The sequence below is a fragment of the Aquila chrysaetos genome, chromosome 18 (genome assembly GCF_900496995.4).
Source record: "Aquila chrysaetos chrysaetos chromosome 18, bAquChr1.4, whole genome shotgun sequence".
NCBI classification, from domain to species: domain Eukaryota; kingdom Metazoa; phylum Chordata; class Aves; order Accipitriformes; family Accipitridae; genus Aquila; species Aquila chrysaetos.
Window position 1 is genome coordinate 25,105,001 of NC_044021.1, and position 23,760 is coordinate 25,128,760.

The 23,760-nt window shown below is 37.2% G+C and overlaps 1 protein-coding gene across 2 annotated transcripts in view; it reads left to right on the forward strand.

Moving 5' to 3' along the window:
- ATP9B (ATPase phospholipid transporting 9B (putative)) overlaps window positions 1–23,760 on the forward strand; it is a 171,179-nt gene that overhangs the window by 131,615 nt on the left and 15,804 nt on the right. For both annotated transcript variants that reach the window (XM_030041747.1, XM_030041748.1), the window contains exons 14-20: window positions 2,755–2,867; window positions 6,529–6,777; window positions 16,819–16,980; window positions 18,461–18,553; window positions 19,712–19,795; window positions 20,348–20,518; window positions 23,313–23,411. In XM_030041747.1, the coding sequence (XP_029897607.1) occupies window positions 2,755–2,867; window positions 6,529–6,777; window positions 16,819–16,980; window positions 18,461–18,553; window positions 19,712–19,795; window positions 20,348–20,518; window positions 23,313–23,411 (971 nt within the window). The remainder of the gene's footprint in view (window positions 1–2,754; window positions 2,868–6,528; window positions 6,778–16,818; window positions 16,981–18,460; window positions 18,554–19,711; window positions 19,796–20,347; window positions 20,519–23,312; window positions 23,412–23,760) is intronic.

Here is a 23,760-nt window from a genome sequence, read left to right on the forward strand (position 1 = left end):
TATTTAGAAGTAAATTCTTAATTTGCACATGTGGTGAAACTTAACTTCCATATGGATGACTGAAAAAGGTGTATTGTTTTACTTTTTGCAGAAATTTTTGGGAGCACTTTCATAAATGCAGCTACCCATGTTTGTCTAATAACATGTCAGGGTTATTGTGACTATTTTTGAAAGCCTTACACTAGTCTTAAGAAGCATGAGCAAACTGTAATTGTTTCTTTTCTTTCTTTTGTTTTGGGTTTTTTTTTTACTGTATTACAATTTTGTGTAGCAGGTATAGTTGTTTCTGCAGCCTCTTTTCATATGTCATAGACGTTTCCTATTACTGTAGCTGATAAAAAGGATTGTATAAGTAATGTGTAAGATGCAAGTATTGAATCAGGATTGCCGGAATGTTTATTTCCATGTCTTTACAAGTTGATTCTTTTTCCTCGCCCATTTTTCCTAAACCTCCTTCCCTGGTTCCTGATTGTTGCAAGATAGGAAAATCCATGCTTTTCTGCTCAGAAGCTTTTCTTCTCTGCTTGCTGAGAAGGGTTGGGGGGGGAACACACAAATTTTCCACCCATCTACCTTTCCCTCACCAAGCATGATTTGGAGTTGGACTGATTTAATGGTGTCAGAAGAAATAATCTTTCCATATAATAATCATAGGGCTAATTTTGTTTCCTGCTCAGTTTTCCCAAGCAGCAATTACAGAACTAGTGGGAAGTGGGTTTGACAGTTGCCTGCTGTCTCAAGTTTTGAGTAGCATTTAGTTTCACAACTCCTAGGGAGTGTTTATTTTAATTCAAAGGCTTGGCAGAGCTAAGGGCAGTGAGATGATATTAGCATGCCTGGAAAGTAAGGAAGGTGATGCAGATTTACTTGGAAATTTCTTGCAATAAACATTATTGAACAAAGTGGGTGGGGTTTGTTTTTGTTTGGTGGTTTTTTTAGAAATGGAGATTTTAGTGTCTCATGTTTGTTAGTGGAAACTTTTGTGTTTCTCATGTGCAAACTGGAGATGGGATTTTTCTAGTCTATAATCAAAGTAAACTATTTAATCACCAAATTTAACAAAAGGTCTCAATAAAAGTACAGCTTCTAAAGGCAGAAGAAGTAATTTCTCATGAGTTTATATGATTACTGTAACAACAAAATAATCTTCTTATCCCTTGTATAAAAGTAACCAAAAATTTCTGACTTGCTAATTCTAGAGATCAGGAACTTTGTATTCTTGGGCTGTTTTCCAACCTTGGGAATATTCTACCTCTCATGTGAATTTTTTGATAATGTTATGCATATTTTGTGGAGAATTTATGCATTTCACATAAACCTTATTTTTAATATTTTTTTAAATTAAAATTATATTACTTTACAAATAAAAAATCCTCAACAACATGTAAGGAAAAGTGAATGGGAAGTGTCCTTTTTGATGGTAGAGGGGGAATTTGGAATGATCATCCAATGCTGGTAATACAGGAAGATGTGGTTTGATAGTGCAGCATGATGGTACAACAGTTGAGATGACGTGTCATTGTACAGATATTGCCAGGGAGTAGGAGTGGTAGACATCTTAAGTGTTACTGAGAAAGATGTGAGACTTTTACAGCCCTACCGAACCTGTGAAGATCACTAATGATTCTAGCCCTATTAGATGCATAAATTGGATGCTAACTGTCCAAACAGTTCTGTTTTCCAGATAGTAATTATAGCATATGTCATGCTTTTAGTCTTCTCTCTTCCTGTGGCTTACTGTGTATTTTGGCATACTGGGACAAAGACATGGTATAAAAATAGTCTAGGTAAATAAAATTACTATGCAATATTTTATTTGGCAATTTTTATTTATAGATAATTATCATACCCTCCATATTAAAAATATTGTAGAAGCTTCAAGAATGTCACTTTTGGCACCATGTTGTGTGTATCTTTATCATCAGATTTATGTATTTTAATGACCCCAAACTATGTGGTGAAATATAAGAATAGCTTTATACTATTAATTTCACCTTGTCTGAGTAACCATAGAAAAAGTTTTAGGAAGGGCCATTATCAAAATAATCTTTTGTGAGCTGACCATGGGAAGCCAGGCAGTAGTGACCTTTTTTTCCTGACATGCCCCGTCATGGAAGGCTGAAGCCCCCACCCCTCAATTAGAGCTTTTCCAAACTAGAGGATGTGACTAGTTGGCAGAGGTGGACGCAAAGTGTCGGTCTGTGACTGACACCCTGTAGTTTCTTACAAATGTGAAGTGAGCTCTGAAAACACTGATTTCCTTCGTTCTGGCTTATTCCGGTTGGAGGCTAAATCTGTCAGATTTGGAAGTGATGTTAGGTCTTAATGACCTGCTCTAGATAACATTGAATGTTTGCCAGAATGTCTGCCTTTGTACGTGAAGTGTGGGATATCTGAATGAATTTTAGGGGTTTGGGTTTTTTTCTTTAGATTTTCTGCTACGTGGCTTTTGAGACTTAGTTCCATCCAGATACTGCATTTTCTCCCTTTCGTATGAAGAGAAAAGTTTTTGGTTTTTTTCGAGCTTGTATATTTAGTTGTGTTGGCAGAATCAGCTTGAAGGTGGAACCAGTGATTTCTTCCAGTATGACTAACCCTAACCTTTCTCCACAAACGTTCCTTTAATTAACTAAACTGATGCTAACTCATGATTCATTCCTTCTTTCCAAAAGAAAGATTGGGGGGGGGGGGGGGGGGGGTGGCCTTCTCACAGTATTTTTTGCTGCTTTGTGATATATTTCTTCTTTATTACAGGAACACTTACACAGAATGAGATGATATTTAAGCGCCTCCATCTAGGTACTGTGTCCTATGGAACAGACACAATGGATGAAATTCAGAGTCATATTATAAACTCTTATTCACAGGTACCTCATTTCATAAATTATTTACTTTTAATATTGAGATTTTTTTTAACAGCATTGAAGCATTGTTGTTACTGATTATGCTTAGAAATTTAAGATGCTATGAAAGTTCTTTCATTTGTAGGTATCTCTTAACATATATGATGAAAGGGAAAAATGTGAGACAGTACATAGTTCTCTCCTGATTCTGAAGTTCCTCGTAATACCCACTTCAAGGAGTTTACTTTTCTGTTCCCTACTAGCAGAAATCTGTGTTAACCTGTCTGTGCAGTGTAGTCTTCCTCCTGCCAAATCATCTAAGAGTAAGCTATTAATTACTGAGACTACAAATTACAAGTAAGTGTCCAGAAAAAAGACGAACAGTAATTATATCTTTGAAGATACTCATCAAGAATAGATGTTGAAAAGCCATGTTAATTGGTATAACCAAAAAGTAAAAAAATAGTTGTCAAAATAAAATTTATAAAGGCCTACCTAAAAAGTGTTTTTAAAAAAATTAAGATGATTGCAAACAGCAAAGAACTGTAGGGGGGAGAAAATGGAAAACTCCATGTTGCTTGAGAGCAAAGTGTTCCTGTGATATAGAAGAGTGCTTGGTCTGAAAAGGATGCCAGAGGATTGTGGCTCCCTGTCTGTCTGTGGGTCAGTTGTGGGATGAAGGAGGAAGATGGAATTCTGCAAGCATCACTTGCATCTCCCATGTATGTAAACTGTTTGGGTGCTTTCTGCAAACCTTTCTAAGCACCTGATTCCACTCTGAGATTAGGAAGGATTTTTTTATTTATTTCTATTCTTTGAAACAAAAAAGAAAAAATGAGGGAATAAATGATAGGTTAACTAATGTTTCCATATGTTGCATACATTATGATAGTAAAACTATGTAAAAGTTCTTTTCCGTAGTTAACTTGGATACACAAACATGACTGGCTGACCCAGTTAAGTTTGTAGGCTGACCTCCTTGTCTGTGTCCTCATTTTCTCTTGTAAAAGGATTGTAGGATCAACAATTGATTTGAATCTTTAGTTGTGCTGTGTTTTGAACTATGGCTACCTACCCATCTGCTTAAAATAAAAATTAAAAAGTAGCTGTTTGACACCGTGCTGAACTCAGTTAATATTATGTAGCTTTTAGGAAGAGAGGCAGAAGGGAAAGCAGTGAATAAGCAATGTATGTTTGAAGTTGCAGCGTAAAAACTTATGTTTCTGTATTATTTCCTGTCTAAACAGATCAACAAATCCACTTCTTGCATTCCTTTTCCTTGGATAAATCTATTTCAGCTTAATTCTTAGTGAGTGTAGCCATGAATAGTAACTGAGATGCAATAATATGCCTTGGAAATGAGATGTGGAGATCTTTTACCTAAAGATCAGCAGTCCAAATTTGGTTCAGAATGGGTTACTGAAAGTAATTGCTACCTGACTATGTTTATAAAAATCACCCAAACATAGTTTTGTTATAATGGGTTGTTTGGGTATTCACAGTAACAACTGTACCAATAACTAATGTTAACTGACAGTCTTGAGCTGGCACACCTAGGTCTGACTGAGTTTGACGACTAAGCACGAGTCTTCTAGAGAAGGCATATTCATTAACACTGGGTTTGTGTTTTGCGGTTAAATATGCTATCTGAAAAGAATTGCATGATACCTGGAATTCTTACTTGCTTAAAGCTTTTACTATTTTGCTGTAAAATTTAATAAGTGGTAACCATGGTTAATTAAGTTTTTAATAACTGTAACATATTTGGCACTGAAATTTTTAAAAGAAGTGAGAAACGTGAGGGAAGCTTTTTTTCTCAATTGTGGGAAAAGATTTCCCAAATCTAGGTTTGCTGTTAGTAGATGATGAAAAGATCTTTCTTGGAACTTCCTTTTTTTTCAGCTTTATATAATACTACTTGATGTTTAAATAATGCTTTAATTATGCATGTGTTGGTAGCAACTCTTTAAAACAGAAAAATGAAGGAGTCTTGGTAACAAAACAAGCATCTATTAAACAATTGTTTCAATCTGAAAAAGTATGGTGAGGTTTTTATTTAATCTATGGTAATAGAAGCTGCCAGTTAGTTAGGCAGTGGTTCTTGTGTGACATTGATTTTATCCCTTGTTTGTGTTCTGTTTTATTATTACAGTGGACCTACTAGACTATTGTCATCTTAATGTAACACACAAATCTATTATAACCTGATTATATTTCCCCACTGGAAGCATTTTGTGATAGAGGGCATAATCTTTAATGGAATTTGTGTGAAATTAAATTATACAAGCATCAATAAACATAACATAATTCAGAAGGAGTAAATCAGCTTAATTTATTTGCGGCTGTAATGGCATCAGCGTTAGCAGAATGCAAATGCAGAGGTTTAAAGCAGTAGCTGAAAAGCAGTGCCAGATGAGCAGAAAGTTAAACCCTTTATTAGACAACACTGTAATTTGATGGGCAGAATGTTCACGGTTCAGCAGATTGCAGTCAGGAGGAAAAAAGCGTGGTTTCTGAAGAGGTTTTCTGAGTTACCCTGGAGTGAACAGAAGAGCCTTTGGTAATACTGCTGATATATTTAATGTGCTGACTTAAAAACCCCCAAAAAACCCAACAACAACAACAACAATAAAAAACAAAAAACCCACAGAAAACAAAACCAAAACCAAACAAAAACCAATAAAACTCAAACAAAAAAAACCCAAACCCACTTATTTTCAACTAATTATAAACTTATAGTATTTTCTCTCAAAAGATTAATTCAGTAATGTGCTCAAGCATTTCTGAAGGGTAACTTAAAATAGTGCTAGTTTAGTGGTTATGCAGCAGTAATGTGATCTTCAAATATGTGTCAAACTATTATTTTGCATGATTATTTTATTAGATTATTGCATTCTTGTAAGGACAAACAAATTTCAGCCTGCAGCAAAAGCATACAACTGCATTAGTTCACAAATAATACAGAAATTGTGTAGGTTTTAAGTATAAATATTAGGAGTCATTAAAATAGCCATATTGCTGATTTAATTTAAAAATGATACTTGCTTTTGTTCTTTTGTTCCATACCAATGTGTGATGATCTTTAAAATACAGAGATTTAGGTGAAGATTTAAAAGAAAAGAGTTTTTTCGATTTAATATCATTGGAGTTTCCAACCTCTGAATGTACACAGGTGACAAAGAGACTAAAGAACAACAATAAAACCACCACCCTTGCAGTTTTGTTTCAGTGTTTCTGAACTCATACAACTGGTTGATGGCTTAAATACTTGTTAAAAAATAATTCATAGAATGTAAAGAACATTAAAGGACTACTGTGAATTCTGAAGTGAGGAAGGAGGTTTTTCTGCAGAATCCAGTGAGCCTGTTAACCCCTTTTACTGCATATTTGTTTTCATTTCACATTTTTCAATTGTCTGCAGGCTCTATTACTGAAATCTGACTACAAATACAAGGTGTTGAACCCACAGTTATGTATCAGTTCTGCAGAAAAGTAAATGAGGGGTTTTATGAATCACAAACTGAATGAGTTAACAGTAGGTTATATAAAATAAATGGTTACTATCCTTATAATTTATCAACCTTTGTAAAGGGAACAATCGGATATATATATATATATATTAGTATTCAAGTTTTGTTTCCATTATTGAACATTGGTTTACTATTCATTGTGTTGGGTCTTAAAGGTGCACTCTCAGAATAGTGGAAACAGTACGAGTTCAACACCATCTAGGAAACCTCAGCCGTCTGCGCCCAAAGTCCGCAAGAGTGTCAGCAGTCGGATACACGAAGCAGTGAAGGCCATTGCGCTGTGCCACAACGTGACCCCAGTGTACGAATCCCGGGCTGGTGTGTCTGGAGAAACAGAATATGCAGAGGTGGATCAGGACTTCAGCGATGAAAATCGAACTTACCAGGCTTCCAGCCCTGACGAGGTTAGTATGCAAGGGTGAAAAAATTAGTATCTCGTAAAGAACAGGATAAGCTAAGCTAAAAAGAGCAGAACTGTAAAAGAAGAGTGTTTTGGGCTGAGGTTTCTTTAAAATTAGCAGTAATCTGGTTTTATTTCCTCTGCAGCTGTAGGAAAGGTCAGGTGTTTCTTTGTTACATAAGTGTTTTCAGTTATTTGACTAAAATGTCTGTGAAGTCAGTGCTTTGGGATCAATACTTTGTTGAGTATTGCAATTAAAGTTATTAGGTGTATTCTCAAAACATGAATCCATGTATGAATCATAGCATATACATGCAAAAGGGAGTATGAAACTGCTTTGAGTGATGAACAACCAGGTACATTAGCTAGAGACACTACCAGTTAGTGGAATGTATAGATTCTTAACAGGGAAAAAAAAAAAAAAACACCAAACCTCAAATACACCTGTAGAAAAGCTTTTGAGCTTCAAACCCTAGGCAGCTTCATAATCTTCAGGGTTCAGTCAAAATTGCATCAAGTGTGGCACAAATTTAAAACCTCATTCAATAAAAACATGCATTTGACTTCCATTGAAATCCAAATTGTAAATAAATCCCACTGCTTTCAGTGGATTTGAGTAACTGTTCCGAATAATCCTGTTTTGGTGCTTAAATTGATTGCCTAAAATTCAATCTAAAAATATATTAGAAGAGAGAGGCAAAGTTCAAGTTTCAAGATACTGCAAAGTAAGCATAAAAAAATAAATTATAGCCCATTCACTTTATAAAAAGATGTATGTACTTGATACAGTAAAATAGAGAAACGGAGTATTTCGAGGTCAGTTTGCCTCTGAAAGCGAGCAGGTTGAGGGGTATGTTTGTTTTGAAGAAATTCTAGCAGTGTCTGAAGTTTGGACTTACTGTTGGTGGTGTAGCCATGGTAGCTTAGTCATAACCAAAACAAGGTTGTTGTAAGATGTGAAGAAGGGAGCATGTATCTGAAAGCCTGTATATTCTTCTAGCTATACAAGTTGATCTAGTACAAGATAGTATTTCTTCTGCAAACCTCATCTTGCCACAGCATAGCCTATTATTCTTGGTATACATTTGGTTTACCTGTCTAATATATCACCATATGTAATACTAACAAAACTTCAGCAATTCAAACTGCAAGCTGTAATTGCTAAAAGTAACAAGTCTTTAACAAGTATTTTTAGGAACGCAAGAAATAAAATTAAGTCTGTCTTCATGTAGTACTGAAGTAGCAGGCATTACATGCATTTCAGGTGCTATAAACTCAGTTCATAGTGTCAAAGGATTGTAGAATATAAAGAAGTGGCTGGTTCTCAGTGATTAAAAAGTGGAGGTCAGAACAATTTTAAAAATAAACTCTAGGCAGGACTTGAGATGCTGCTCTTCGGCTAAAATCAATAATCCATAATACTATATGTGGTGTTATGTAGTGTGGGTTGATCTGCATTATGCATTGAGAATGCTGCAAGTGCATTTGTTTATGCCAGAGATACACTGTAAATATACTTTGTTAGTGTAGTTGTACAATGTTTGACTCGTATTATGCACGTGTACAATTTTCATATGCACATAAATTCATATTCACTAAATCGATCAGTATAATGAGCTTGTGAGGTATTAATCTAATGAAAGACTGCATGAGCAAGTATCTACCTGTGAAGGTATGATGACAACTATGAATTAAGTAAACATTCTGCTCTAACAGCCAAAGGTGTTACTAAATCAGGTGAAGAGATGGGCAATTGAGAGAGACTATAAGGTTTTTTACCCACTTGCTCTTCTCTTCCTGTGGGCTTTTGTATATTCATTCAGTTGTTTGGAACCTGAAAATATTACCATAAAGAGCAGTTCTCCTCCCATATTTGCTAAAGGAAACAGCTGTAAGACTTGAGAATTATGCAAGTGGTGCCCTGGGAAGACAGTAGGGAATTTGACCTTGGAAAGAGAAAAGTTGATAAAGTGCTAATATGACAGATCTGGGACTCGGGGTGGAAAGGGAGGTGGAAGAGGGAAATCAGCAACAAAGAAACTTAGTGCTTCAAGGAAGAGAAAGCACAGGTATCCTTCTAATAATGATTTTCTTTTTTTTTATCGTCTCGACTCATACATTCAAACTATATGACAGTGAAGTGAAAAACTTATATTTTAGAACAGACAGCATTAAATTTCCTTTTTGTTTCTCAAAGATAATGCTTGAAACACTAGTAAAATTATCATATTGAACAAATATGCTTTAATATAATGAGAAATAGATGCTAAATGGAGTCTTATAAAAAGATGAAGCTACAAAAAACATTTAAACAGCATAAAAATTGCAGCATGACAGCAAAAAGCCTAAGAGTTGAAAGACTAGCAGGTCTTTATCATAATTTTTTAAAGAGTTCTATTGATGCAATGTTTGCAAATCACTGGAGCCTAAGGAAAATAATGTAAATGGTTCATTATTTAGCTTATTGAACTTTCCTGCAGTTAGGTTGACGGATGATGCCAATGTTTCCCAATCACCAAAGTACCATTTTAAAAGCATTTTTTATTGAATAAAGTGCTTTGAATATTGCACCCTGGAGCTTTATTTAGGGAAATGGTTCAATTGATGTTTTCTGTTTAACCTCAGCACTGACCTATCACAACATATTTGGTTAATAAGCAACATTATCATTTAATAGACTTAACCAGTTTTATGCATTGTACTTTCTCAACATTACAACTCTGTTCTCTTAGATTTTGTTTATGGATCTGGCTTGATTGGAGTCTTTTGAAAGAGGATGTTATTTGCACAGTTGTCTGTTGCATTATATAATATTGCATGATATCACCATAGCGTATAAAGAGCAGAGGACAATGTGTAAGTATAAACTATTCTTCCACGTAGGAAAGTATAAGAAGCAGTTTAGTAATATGTTGACACAGTATACACTTAATGAATTGACTTGAGGAATTCATTTGAAATTCTTCACATCTGTGTGTGTATGTGTGCATCCATATACGGATAAAATATAACCGTAACAAAGTATGCACATTTAGAAGTAGGTACATTCATCATAAAAGATGTATTTATCTATTGTTAGAGTAACCTGAGATAAGTAACTGATTTTGTATTCATAATGTGAACCCTGCTTATGCCAGGCTCTTTGTTTCTTATGATAAGTGATCAATATTTCATTTTCTCTGAAAGAGTGGAAAGTTTCATTTGTCTGTCACTTGTCCTCTACAGCTGTAGCATAGCAAACAATAAACGTTCACTGAGAACTCACTGAAAAAAAATGAAAATGGCTCCTACTTGGCTGTTATAGGTGTGGGTTCAGCTCATCTGTAGAAAGGCAGCTACCTTAATGTAATGAACAATCATAAAAGGATATAAGCTAAGTAGGTAAAGCAATGGAGTTCAAAGGTCACAGACCCAAGCAATTCAGGGGCATGCTATGAACAGAAGCCTTTGAAGACCTTTGCTCCCCTTGGTCAGAAAAGATTGATCAGTCACGATTTTTAATGACTGCTTACTCTCATAAACCAGCTATTTATTGGTTATGCTTTGTCCTGCACTGTTATATTCCTAAGCATTTCTAATTCCAGGATTTTGAATATTTAAATACTACCTTAAAGTGTGGTCAGTTATTTAATTCCAACATTTCTGTCCAGAGACAACAGAGTTGCTAAAATTAATTACAAGGATACAAAGCCAATCATTTAAAAACAGACAGGGAAATGATATGCCCTTAGTGAAGCAGCTTTTGTGTTTACAAAAGTGAAGCTGTAATGTATGAGACATGTTGTATTGTTTAATTCATTTTATTGTGTGTGCTTATTGAAGCAAGACTAATTGTGTTGTTTTGTCAATGTATTGTGAAAAGCAAATCACTCAGTAGCATAAAACCATCACTTTCATGACCTTCGAGACCCACAAAGAATAACTACTCCATAGCTTGTCTTGAATATTGATCAGCAGTTTTTTCACATGATCAAGCTGTATTTTTAAGTTAATAATTTTATTTTAATTACGAAGTTTCTCGATGAAAAGTGATGGACTGCAAATGTTAGTTATCAAATCATTGTTTATAAATATAAACAAACCAGTGCTGATTGGAAACATATGTGAGTAGTTGTTGAACAATCCAAACAGAAACTGTTGGGAACACTCAGGCAGTGGGGGAAAAAAAACCCATCTCACTGCTTCTTCCCCATTTCCAAACCAATAGCCTTAACTTCAAAATACCACATATATAACCTCTGTAGACCTTACACGGCAACTTGATTTTGAAAGTAGATCCTATTGTCCGAAGCGCAGGTGCTCTTAAATACTGAGAAATAAATGAAGGTTGGTTACATGAGAATTCTTCTAAGCAGCAAAACTAGCTTACGGAATTTCCATCCCTAGTCCTTCTTTCTCACCCTACAAATTGCTCCCTCATATATGCCAAAACCTTTGAAGCCTTTATTTATATGGGTCATTTTTCAGTTTAAGTGGTCAGGTTCATAGCATGACTCCAGAAAAACTGTTGGCACGACTGTGGGGGGAAGTCCCAAACTGCTCGATGGGGTGGAGAAGAACTTCCAACACTAGCCACGAGGCGGTGGATCTTCTTCTTAAACTGATGTTAGCTCGGGAGGGAATATTGAATGTTGAAAGTGACAATTAGTTGGTCATAAACTGTTTTGAGCAACACTTTGTAAATATTGAGCAGTTAGATATTTCTGCTAGGGAGCGGCAACGGCAGGCTGGCCCGCAAGGAAAGGGAAGCCAGGAGCTGAGCGTGATAGCCAGGCTGCTTGAGGCACTGGCCTCCGTGTTGAGCTGTACAAGCCCCACAATAGCCAAGCGAGGCGAAAACACCATGTCCCATGATGGAAACGAGAGACAGTCAAGAGTATAGGTCGTTGTACAGGTCTGTGGTGACGAGGCACGTCTGAATTCAAGCCAAGAAGCCACATCATTAAGTCAGGACCAGGTCCCGAGACAGTAACCAGCATCAGCCACAGTCTGGTGATTGCAAGGAGAGTTCATGGCAGCGAGGCAGGTCCAACGCCGGGAGGCCGTGTCTCCCTGTCGGAGCCAGGTCAGCGGGGTACGTGGACAGAGCCGCAACGTGACTCTCCGCCATGTAGGTCTCACGGGACCGAGCGTGAGAGCCAAGCGAAAGGGGGAGGGCAGCCTCCGTGGAGGCTTCTTCGGGCTGTTTCTTCATCACGGCTCTCGACAGTGAGCTGGCCTTGAACGCGGCCGGTTAAACGCCTAGGAAGGAGAGTGTACAGTCAGGGCATTTGACTGTTTCAGTCTAAATAGGGGTTTAAATATTGTTTTCACAGAAATACATTGCTGTTCCATCTTGGTTGATAAAAGGTTATGTTTGAGTCAAGTGAGCATCCAATCTCTGTTTCAATTTACCCAAGCGAAGGGGGGGGGGGGGGGTTGTTGTTTTGGGTTTGTCTTTTTTTCCACTTCTGCTTTCTCTCTTAAAATATTCTATTGTAAAAAAAGAAAATTAATGGGTTAGGTTCCTAAGACCAGCTACGTTCCAAACAGCCCAGAATTCAAAGGGAGCGGGAGTAGTATGATGGTTTGTATGTTCCAGTCCTGATTGATGTAGTATCTAAAGCAAACAAGAACAGCCTTAGGGCATTTTTTTGGTCTTCTGCCAAGCAGTAACAGCCTTTCAGGATTGATCCAGTAACTGAAGGTCTTCAGGATTCAGCAGGGTGCTTCAAATACCTCACTCTGTGGATTTATAACCCTATGTGCCCAAAGGCAAGGCAAGTTTCATTTTTTTCAAGTGACCGTATCAGGTTTTCTTTAACTGGGACTTCTTCATCCCATCGTGCTCCCAAGATGACAACTAACTAGAGGTAGTTACATTTTCCACAGAGCAAAGGGACTTAATGTCACAATTCCCCAAACTGAACATTAAGACAGCTGGGTGATACGTGATATTTCCTGTTGGTCCAGAGGAAGCTAAGGAAGATGTTAATCTGAGAGGGAATGAGAGTGCCCTTCCTTGTGGAAGTTATTTACCCTCACAGGGAAAGGTCAGGAGAATTCAGAGATGGACTTTGAGTTGGGCTGTGTAAGGAACAGTCCTGTACATACTGATTGAATGGCCTAAAGCCATCTAATACCACTGGAGAGAAGCAAACTCCTGTTATTTGATAGGGCAGGGAGGTACTTAACTCTTTCATCCTCAGAGTTGAAAGTAAATAAAGATATGGCTGTTCCTTTAAATGCTTTCTATGGACAATCTATTTCATCTTACATGTCAGCATTAATTGTGACTATTGACTCGTGTGCTTAGGTATTTGTAACATTTTCTGCCACATAACTATTTTCATTGGGGTTATTAAATGGGAGTCATAGTCTAATAGAACTTATTGTAGAAGAGATTTTTTCCTTAAAAAAAAAAAAAAAAAAAAGTTGGCACCATAGTTAAAAAAAAAAAAAAAACTTAGAAGGTAATTGGTTTACAATAAAATTAAATATACCAAGGTTTTTGTGGCCTATCAGTTTACATATTTTCTGAAGTTTTTTAAAATTGTTGATTAGTATTTATTTTAGGTTACAATCAGTCTAATGTTCTAATTAAATATGCAGTTCTGAATCCACAGCAGGAATAATGGTTTTGGGGTTGGTTTTTTCTGTGCTTGATATGGGTTTATGAAGTTCTTAAGTATTTTCCTGACTCTAGTAGGCTTAGGTTCTGTGACTGATAAAATAGGTAGCTGCATCATTGTCACTTAACAACTTTGTGTACTTCATGGAACTTTCCAGAAACTACCTAAGATATTTATAAGCTGCTTGTTTTGATTTAGTTCTGTAAATAAACATTTCTAAACAAATGGGATGATTGTGTCCCCAAAACATGGAATTAGTATGCAGGGCTGCCATGCTCTGTAACAACAGTGCTCTGAGGTTTTGCCTCTTCACGCCCCTATTGAGACGCATGTGTTCCTCGGGCAACTGAGCTAGACACTCCGTCCTCCTTGGAGAAGCTACTTCCACCTTCTGAGCTGGTACTGCTGGAGGTTACGTTGTGGGTCACACAGTTACTGCTTGAGTTGAGAGAGTTTCCTTATGAAAACTCTGAATTTGACATTGAATGGAAATCTGTGCTGCGGTCGTTGAAGAGTTTGATATTTGGGGCTGTGAACTATGGAAGCTCTGAGTGTCCCGTGGCCTCTCGTGGAGAGACGCTGCTGAGAGAGGCAACCGGAGCTCAACAATGGGCATGTGGTACATAGAAGTATCTGAAAGATTTTGGGTAAGAAACACTAAACGAGGTGTTTCACAGGACCTTTTGTCAGATCTGTTGCATTTCCATGTCATAATGCAAGTATTTGCTACCTTCATTCCTAATTTGGAAGTCCCTACTTTGACCTTGTCATGAGAGAGGTGGATAGTTGTCTATATCCTTTGGATTGCTACTGAGGAGGAAGACAACTAGCAAGTTAGAAACCACAGCAGCTCTCTTTGACTCCACCTACGTTACCTGTCCTGGGGAATGGGTAAACCCAGTTAGTGGGTTCAGGTGCACGCCTGTGTCTCAGTAGTGGGAGGACCCTACATCTACCAATGTTCTTCTGGCTCCCAGGCAGCCAGTTTCCATAGAAGGGAAGCTTGGTGGTAAGCCAGACAAGATCCACAAAATACTCGAATAAGTCCCTAACCTGGATTCGGGAAACTTGACACGCTTCATCTGTGCGTGTTAGGAAATTAATGGTTATCGGCAAATAAATACTCTAATCAGAATGGACTTTTTCTAAAGCAAAACGGTAGTGTCACCAGCAAAGACTTTTGTGCTTGTCCAAACTTTGATTGCTTTATCTGACTCCATCCAATATGTCAAGTTCTGTAGAAGCCACAGCTGGTGTGTTTACCTGGCATTCTAGGGGTTCTTGTTGTATGCACACTAGATTGCAAGACCATTTTACTGTGAGGTTTCAGAAACATATGGAAGAGGAAAGAATATACTCGTAGACGGGAAACCTCAAGAAAAGAGCCTTACCTAAGAATCCTTTTTCTGAACTCTGTATAGCCAGCCATTCAGTATATACTTATTTGTTAAGATTTCTAATGTGGATTTTCATGCCATTTGTGAAATACCTTTTTTTTTTTTAGATTGTATATTCTAAAAGCTTCCAATATTTAATGGTAAGGTCTGGCTATATTGTTCTGGGTGCTGTGAGGGTCTAGCTGCTATGATTCATTCTGAATTACGAGAGTCAAACTTAATGTCTTGCTCTCAAGTTTGTTCAGTTGCCTTGTAGGCATCTATTTGACTCTTGAGCCTTATTGACTATTTCTGCTATGGTATTTGCACTGATCAATTAAAAAAAAAAAAAAAAAAAATACATGCAGTTGTGTGTAGGCCAGGTATAAGAATCCAAAATGACTCCTGCAAAATGCTAATTCAAATGGTAGGTGAAGCCAAGCATAAAGGAAATAATAAACAGATGTGAGTCACCAAATATAGAACACTTAAGTCCTAGCTGCAAAGGGACACAAATGAGATGATAGGGTATTAGTAGAAAGATGCAATTTACAGGTCAGAATGTAATAGTAACCTTTCACTGTGAAAATTGAAAATTAACCTTGGGAGTATTGGATCATTTACAGCTTATATGGTACTTTTATTCAAGAAGAAAAACCCCTGAAAAGACTTCCTGTGATTTTTCAAGATTTTAAAATGGTGCTTTTCAAAGTGTGTTCTCTTCTCTTCTGTAACTGCATCTTGCTGTGTTTTCATTTGGTGATGCCTACACAGATGGCACTACTAGGGTTTCTTAGGGGTTCACGCAAATGTTTTTTTCAAATTTTAAATTTTCAAAGAAGCTACGGTGGTTTACTTGCTTTGGGTGAAATTCTTAGTGAGCATTAGTCATGTCTGTTGAACTTATCTAGGGATTTTACTACTTGCAAGTCTTTTATCACACTGCTTGGTTTTTATTTTTTTCACCTTACCTGAGATTAATGGCAGAGGCAGGTTCCATAAAAATCACGTGAACTTCATTATAATTACCTTTCTAGTAATTTAAAAATCTGGTTTCCAATAATAATTAGCATTTGGAAAACTAAAAACAGAATGGAGGAGAATTTTTTTTTTTTTTTAATCAGAAACTTCCCATTCAGATATGGAATGTGGCTTATATATAAACTAACAGTAAAGCAGTTTTCCTAAAGTATTAATTTTTTGAAGGAATAAACCACATGGTGGTAATAGAAAAATACCTAGTGTATTATTTAAAGCATAATACAGAAGAAAGTAGAAGCTAGATGTCATGCACTTTGAAGCAGCAAAATTAAAAAAAAAAAGCGAAATCTCTAATGCATGCGTTTAAGATGCCATATAGTGGTAGCTGACAGTGATTCTTGTATAATGCAGCATTTCTGGGTTTGTAAAAGGGACTTTCACAAGCATGTTTGTGGGATGCAGTATCATAAGCTTGGTTTTCATCTCATTTGATATGGTAAGGACTCAATTATATTATTGTTGAAACAAAGTAATAAAATGATGCAAATGAAGTAGGCAAGCTAAAAATAAGATCCTGATACTTTGCTTATCTATTTACTACATATTACAGTGTCTCAACTTGCATGTAATTGTAGATCTAATAAAATGTTTTATATAGAAATACTCCCAAAATCTTTTACTTGGAGCGATGTTGTTGGTACAGAAATTGTATTCTGTATTTGCATAATTTCTACTGGATGTCCTTTAAGTATTGTTGACTGTATATCTGGGGTTTTTTATTAGCACTGTTATTTCTGAACAATATATTCTAAATACCTCATTTGCAGGGATACTTTCAAATAAGTTTTCATATTATTCATAAGAATTTTTATAAGCTTTCTAAAGGAAAATACTCGTTTGATGTATCAAGATTTTGTACTCAGTCTACTGCTATTCACATTTCTATTCCTAGATTCTTGGAAGAGTTTAGACTTTTACCCTAGCAACAGTTGCTTGGCTTTAGCCTAATTTATATAACAGAATAATAGACCTTTCACACTTAAATATGTCTCTTTTTTTCCTTTTTTCTTTCTTTAGGTAGCTCTGGTGCAGTGGACAGAGAGTGTCGGTCTCACTCTGGTTAACAGGGATTTGACCTCAATGCAGCTGAAGACCCCTGATGGACACATTCTGACCTACTACATTCTGCAGATCTTTCCCTTCACTTCTGAGAGCAAGCGCATGGGGATCATAGTTAGGGTAGTTTTGGGGGTGTTCTGGGTGTTTGGTTTTTTATTTCTCAAAAAATGTTTTTGCTGAATGTTTATTTTTATAAAATTTAATAGAAACCTGATCCTTCAGGGAATGCATTTCACAAGATTTTCAAATGGAAAGTATACCTTTGACACAAGTACTCGTGAAATACTGGGCAAGCAGTTGTAGAAAAATCAGGCTAACCTGATGTTGCAGAGAGCCATGTAAAAGACATACTCTTCTCTTACATGGGAACGTGTTATTTTCACTACTTCACGCTTAGCCTCTGATGCTGCAGGTTGCCTTTAAGCCTTTGGTTTTAATTTTCCATTTGTTGCTTTCCTACAAAATATGTTGCCTCTTCAAGGGATAAATTAATGGCTGAAATGTCTTACAATAGTAGTTGGCATCTTTCTCTACTACTAGTGCCGCTGCTTTTCCAGACCCAGTATTGATATCTGAACTGGCACGCATACACAGCACAACCCACAGGGTCAAAGATTTACGAGATACGTGCTTAGTTGTCTCCTAGACCCCGAGCTGGGAGCACAGTAATGATCATTAAAACCTCTGGTGAAAGGAAGCCACACCACCATGCTAAAAGGAACGTTTAAACCTCTGTGAATGTTAAGCCATCCACGCTACGTGCTTCTACCTTCTCCCTACCTAGAATCAGACACTGTAGCAGAACAGCTTCAGACAACATTATTAGATGGTTAGATCAGTGCCGAGTCCCACTTAAATAGGTGCCAAACTCGTCCCATTTTTTATTGGCCTGTGATGACAAGGCAGGCATGCCATCAGCCTTAGGCAAGGGTACTTCAGGCAGAATGTGTGCATGCTCAGGTCTGGAGAGACCTTGGCAGTCTGTATTTCATTAGGTGAGGTTGGCACTAAAAGCCTGTTTAACAGTGACACGTTCAGAGATATTCGAAGAAGCTTGCAGGTCAGACTAATCCATTCCTTCTGCGACAGACCATACCTCAGAAACTCCTGATTTGGATTATATTTGCCTGTGTGTGAATTCTCTGAAGGTGCAATTAATGTTTTATCATTAAAACATCTGTAAAAAGCTTTTACACTGTTATTTGTAAATTTTTAATTACTTAGGTATTTCAAAGACACGGGGCAAACTTTCTGTTGTGGGCTAGACCGTATATGCCACCAAAGAAACAAAACAGTAGTTAGAGGAGCCATAACAGTGGTATTTTAAAATTTAGACAGGCAGTCTGGAGATGCTGAGAATCTGTTACTCACGTTGACTTCAGTTAGAATACGTATCTCAATGGAATCAGAGATGTCACTGGTGGTAGTAGTAACATCAAATAATAAAACTTACCTACCTTTTGGCAAGGTAGTTCATCTTTTATAAATGATAATACATTGACTACTTAAAAATACAGTTAGGTTATTGGTAGGTAATTGTTTTGACTGTATAAATGGATTTTTTTTTTTTCCTCCCTCTATTTCTTTTCTAAAATTTTAGGATGAATCTTCAGGAGAAATTACATTTTACATGAAGGGTGCAGATGTTGCAATGTCCACTATTGTACAGTACAATGATTGGTTGGAAGAAGAGGTAAGAAACAAAATTTATAAAAATTAAAATTTTGTAAAAACTAAAAATTTTAAATCAAAATATCAGGTATTATTGAATAGGCCTAAAGGAGAACCTGAGCCAATGCAGGAATGGGTTTTGAAGCCTAGTTACATATATCCTGAATGCGTTTGAAGGGATTAGAATTATTTTCAGTTCTTGAATAACGCACAGGAAAAGCAAAGCTAGTAGTCATAGCAGAACACGTTCCTACTTAAAACAAGGAAATTTGTTTTTCATTGACTGACCTTTCACATAAAACCTAATTACTTCTGAGAAGTACTCTGCTATAAACCTATTTATCCCAAAATGCCCTTATTTTATCAAATTCTACAGTGAGGTATGAGTTACGAAGTTTAATAAGGGTTGTAGCCAAATTGAAATAGTTTTTTGCCACATTTATTAAACTTAATATAAAACAGCTAGTGACTGAATTTCAAAACTGATTAATATTTTTCACTGTGTGGCTCTAGTAGGTACCAGCAATCATCTTATTTTGACCCTACATACAGACAATATGTTAATACAATGATTACACCATGTATGTTCATAATGGTATTGGCAATATGAATCAATATCTGCTGCAGGGCAGTTTGATTTATTCAGGGACATGAATAAATTAAACTCCCTCAAGACCTAGGAAAATGTCATAAAAATTACTTTTGGCGATAATGATGCACAATTAATTGTAAAATACTTGTTTAATTTATTTAGCTTTATCAGGTCAAATCAATAAGTGTTCTGCACTGGACAGCCTTGTTTTTCATTAAGACATGCTGTTCCATGGCTATTTTTAATGTGTAGATATTTTTCTGATAAGAAGTACGTTCAGTGGAAAAAGAAAATGTAGCTCTGTTACATGCCTCAAAAATAGTTTTAATTTATTTTAAAGCTTCAACCTAAACGAGATTTCCTTTAAGCTAGGAGAGGAAATCTAATTGGCTCACCAATAGCATACCACTTCATTTGGGGGACCTGAAGTATAATTGCTTTTTATTCTGTTTGTGGCTTCTCCAAAATAATCTAAGTCTAAAGAAACACCAAAAGTTATGGTACACATATCCCCAGTTAGCATATAATATAAAACGTGTACATATGGTTGAATATTTGCATAACTATTCTGTGGTTTGGTCTATCCAGTGTGGTAATATGGCGCGAGAAGGGCTGCGTACGCTGGTGGTTGCGAAAAAATCACTGACTGAAGAACAGTATCAAGATTTTGAGGTATGAAGGGACAGAGTGATCTTGTACTTCACCATATTTAGTTACTTCAAGGGGAACATTCCTCTCTTATTCTGTTACGGTGGCAAAAAAGATGATTCATATTTAGAGTATCGATAGTTGAGTTATGGCACACAATCTATTAGAGATTTTGTCATTTGTTAGTGGTTGTTCTGCAGTCATACAGAGGATACAGTTTTGATTTATTATGTGACTGGACAGTGTTTTCCCAGAAGCTAGTGCAATGTTAATTCTGCAGCTTCAGCATGACCTGAAAAATCTACTTGTTCTGAAAGGTAAGGGCAGTTCCTGCTTAGATGCTGCAATGCCCAATTCTTAATAGTTCTTCAGAAGGCATTCTCTTGAGGTGATTCATCAGGAAAAAAATGCATAACAGTGAGTGTAAAGTAAAATTTTCTCTTTTAATCCTGTTCTTCATTACAGATATTTAAAGACAAACACTTAACCTAATGAATCCATATTATAACTGATCGGTAGACTGAATGTATGCTTTATGAGTCGTAATGAATTCTAAGCAGTTTTGTGTTTGTGCAGAGTCGATATAACCAAGCAAAGTTAAGCATACATGATAGAAACCTGAAGGTTGCTGCTGTTGTAGAGAGTTTGGAGCGAGAAATGGAATTGCTGTGTCTCACCGGAGTAGAAGATCAGCTGCAAGCAGATGTTAGACCAACTCTAGAGATGCTAAGAAATGCTGGAATAAAGGTACTAAATGCATACTGCTGACATAACAGGTTATCATTTACCAACTGGTTTTTTAACAAGACATGGATTATATTTGTCTATATTCAGGTTCATTCAAAGTAAGAAATATGCCAAGTCCTAAGCATGTTCTGGGCGTGAGCTAGCAGAAACGAACAAGGCATTGTGTGCAAAGTTCCCTTCTCCACCACGGGTTTCATTGATCTTAAGCTTACTTCTGTAGGAAAACTACCAATGGATAAACGTATATGACTCCCAGTCACTGTCTACAGCAAACTGTCCTAGGTGACACTAAATTTTGGTGCAAGATTCATATGATAACAAAGTTTTCAGGCCTGGCACTCAGGAAAAGTCTCCACAAAGATCAAAAGGTGAATAGTTTGAACTAGAATTCGGAACTGCCATTGGAGTTTGTTCAAGTCCTGTTAAAGAGAGTGTCAAAAGCTTCGCACACAGGCATGTGCTGTGTTTTGTTCATAGGTAGGCAATGCTACACAGCTGTCAGTTGCACATTTAGAAGTAATTGCACATTTGTCTGAGAGAGGGTTTGAAGTAAAGATACGAGCAGTATCTGAGGGGAGTGGGCAAGATCATTTTGCTTGAAGCAGTGTCAAACCGCACAGAAAAGGTGACTTTGCACTGGTTAAACTGAATCAGGTATAATGAGTTTTTTTAGCCTGAGAAGGCGGCAGGTAAGTAATTTTGCTTTGCAGCAAGCATGGGAAATCTCCCATTACATGAGAGAGGAGCGGGAATGCATGGAGCTCTGTCTTGGGACAAATGATGAGCCAGTTGAGAATTTATGGGTTAGAATTAGCAAGCAGACCAACGTGGACAACGTTATGGTGACTGTCTGCTACAGACTGCCTGATCAAGTAGTAGGAGAGGTCTCCTTCAGACAACGGGAAGAAGCCTCACATTTGCACATGCTGGTCCTTGTGCTGGACTTTAACCACCCCAAGATCTGCTGGAAGGGCAATACAGGAGGGTACAAGCAAACCAGGAGAATTTTGGGAGTGCAATGACAATAATTTCCTGACACAGGTGATTGAGAAGTGAACGAGGAGAGATGCTGTACTAGCCCTCATACTAACAGACAAGGAGGAATTGGTCAGGGCTGTGAAAGCTGGTTGAGGGGATGGCCTTGGCTACCCACAGTAGTTACGAGAGGGTGAAGTTCAGCCGGCTCAGGAGGATCTTGTTAATGTCTACAAATACCTTAGGGGAGGGTGCAAAGAGGGCAGAGCCAGGCTCTTTTTGGGGGTGCACAAAGGATGAGACAATGGATGCAAACTGAAATAAAGGAAGTTTCACTTGAATAGAAGAAGAAAATGTTTTACTGTGAGTGTGTTCAAACACTGGAGCAGGTCCCCCATAGAGTTAGTGGAGTCTCCATCCTTGGAGATGCTCAAAACTGTGGTCCTGAGCAGCCTGCTGTAGTTGACCCTGCTTTGAGCAGCAGAGTTGGACTAGATAATCTCCAGAGGCCCCTTCCCATGTCTGCTGTTTTGTTACTCTGTTTTTAATTAATCCCTGTTCTGCAAAGGCTTTCAGGTGAATTAGCTGGTAATGCAGTGGTGTGCACAATTAGAAAAATATATGTATGGACTAAAGCCTTATGATTACATCAAATTTCTTTTTAGTGTCAGTAGTGCAAAGTACTTATATATTACTACTTCATGTACAGTATTTTCTCATTTGCTGTTGATATTTCTTCTATATGTGGTCAATTCTGACTTAGGTATATCCTGCTATAAATAGGTATAGAACAGTGTGACAATTTTTAGGGTTGGCGTTTTCTTTAAATGATTAGTGCTAGGATTTCAGAGCATTAAAATTGTTCTGGCTTTAGTTACTACCAACATTATAGTAGGCTGGAAACACAAGAGTAGCTGTAGATAGGTCATAAAATTATAGATTTTTTGGTTACTGATGAGAAGGAGTCTTTTTTTCTATTCATTGACCCACATGGACACTAATGAAAAGGATCTTACCTGAGATATACAGGAAAAGAGGGAGATAGAGGCTTACAGTTTAATAAAGTTGCAACTGTTAACTTAGTAACTATCCAGTAATCACTCCTGCAGCTTAAGTCATTCTTCCTGTGTTGTCTGTTCTGTTTGGTCTAGGGCTAATGATATTTCATCCAGATGTCCTTCAACTTTCTTCGTGTTAAGGGGCTGAGGGAGAGCAAGCTGTCTCACTTTAAGAACAGATGGATCCTCAACCTTATTCCTTAAACTTTAATGCCTTCATCCCAGTTCGGTGTGGTCAGTGGGCAGGATCTCTTTGGAGCATTGGGACTGTAGCTCTTCCTCCAGGATATGCTGCCTTGCTGCTTTCTAATAGAGTCTCACCAGGGTCACAGACTTGTGACTTGTGTCACATCGTTTTGCTGACAAATGTTATCTCTCTTCTAGTTGTCTGCATCCTCGCTCCTTTGATCAAGGTAGTATCAGGGCCGTGGGGAAAGGCTTTTATGTTTTCCCTGCTGTTCAGTTATGCCAGTGGGTTTCCCCAGAGTTTCCTCTTGTCTTCATGTAAATTGAGACATTGGCCCTTGTGAGAAGGGAAGGGGAGTGGAGCTGCCTGAAGTAAAGACGGTTCTTTTCTGCTTTGTGTGTTATTGCAGTAAAAACTGCTCATTAATTTTAGTTTAAAATGCACATATCAGTATATTTTCTCTGGTAAACTAATCCCAAAAGGTACGAGAAAAAGGTTGGAGAGGGATGCCATTTAGATTTGGAGAACAGACACATAACTGTCCAATGGAGTAAACTTTTATGTTATTTTGCAGATATGGATGTTAACAGGAGATAAACTGGAGACAGCAACTTGCATTGCGAAAAGTTCTCACTTAGTGTCTAGGACTCAAGATATTCACATTTTCAGACCTGTAAGTATAGTTCCAACTTTTTTGTTGGTTCATCAAAGGACAGCTAATAACAGTGTTGCTTTATTTGATTAGTAGTTGGCTGCTTGTTGAAAATTGATGGGTTATTGTACTGAGTGTCATAATAATGGTCAAGAGAGTAGTACTTAGGTTGTTACTCAAGGATGTAGAATTACAAAGCATTGCTTCTGTTTAAAGGTGCTTGTTTCTAGATTTGTTGATATGCTACAGAAATGTTTGTAGCCATGTGTTCGGGTGACCCAGGTTCAACACGCGTTTTACACTCTTCACTTACACAATGGACATAGTAAGGTACCTCTGAGTGATGATGGAGAGGGGTCTGTGTGAGGTG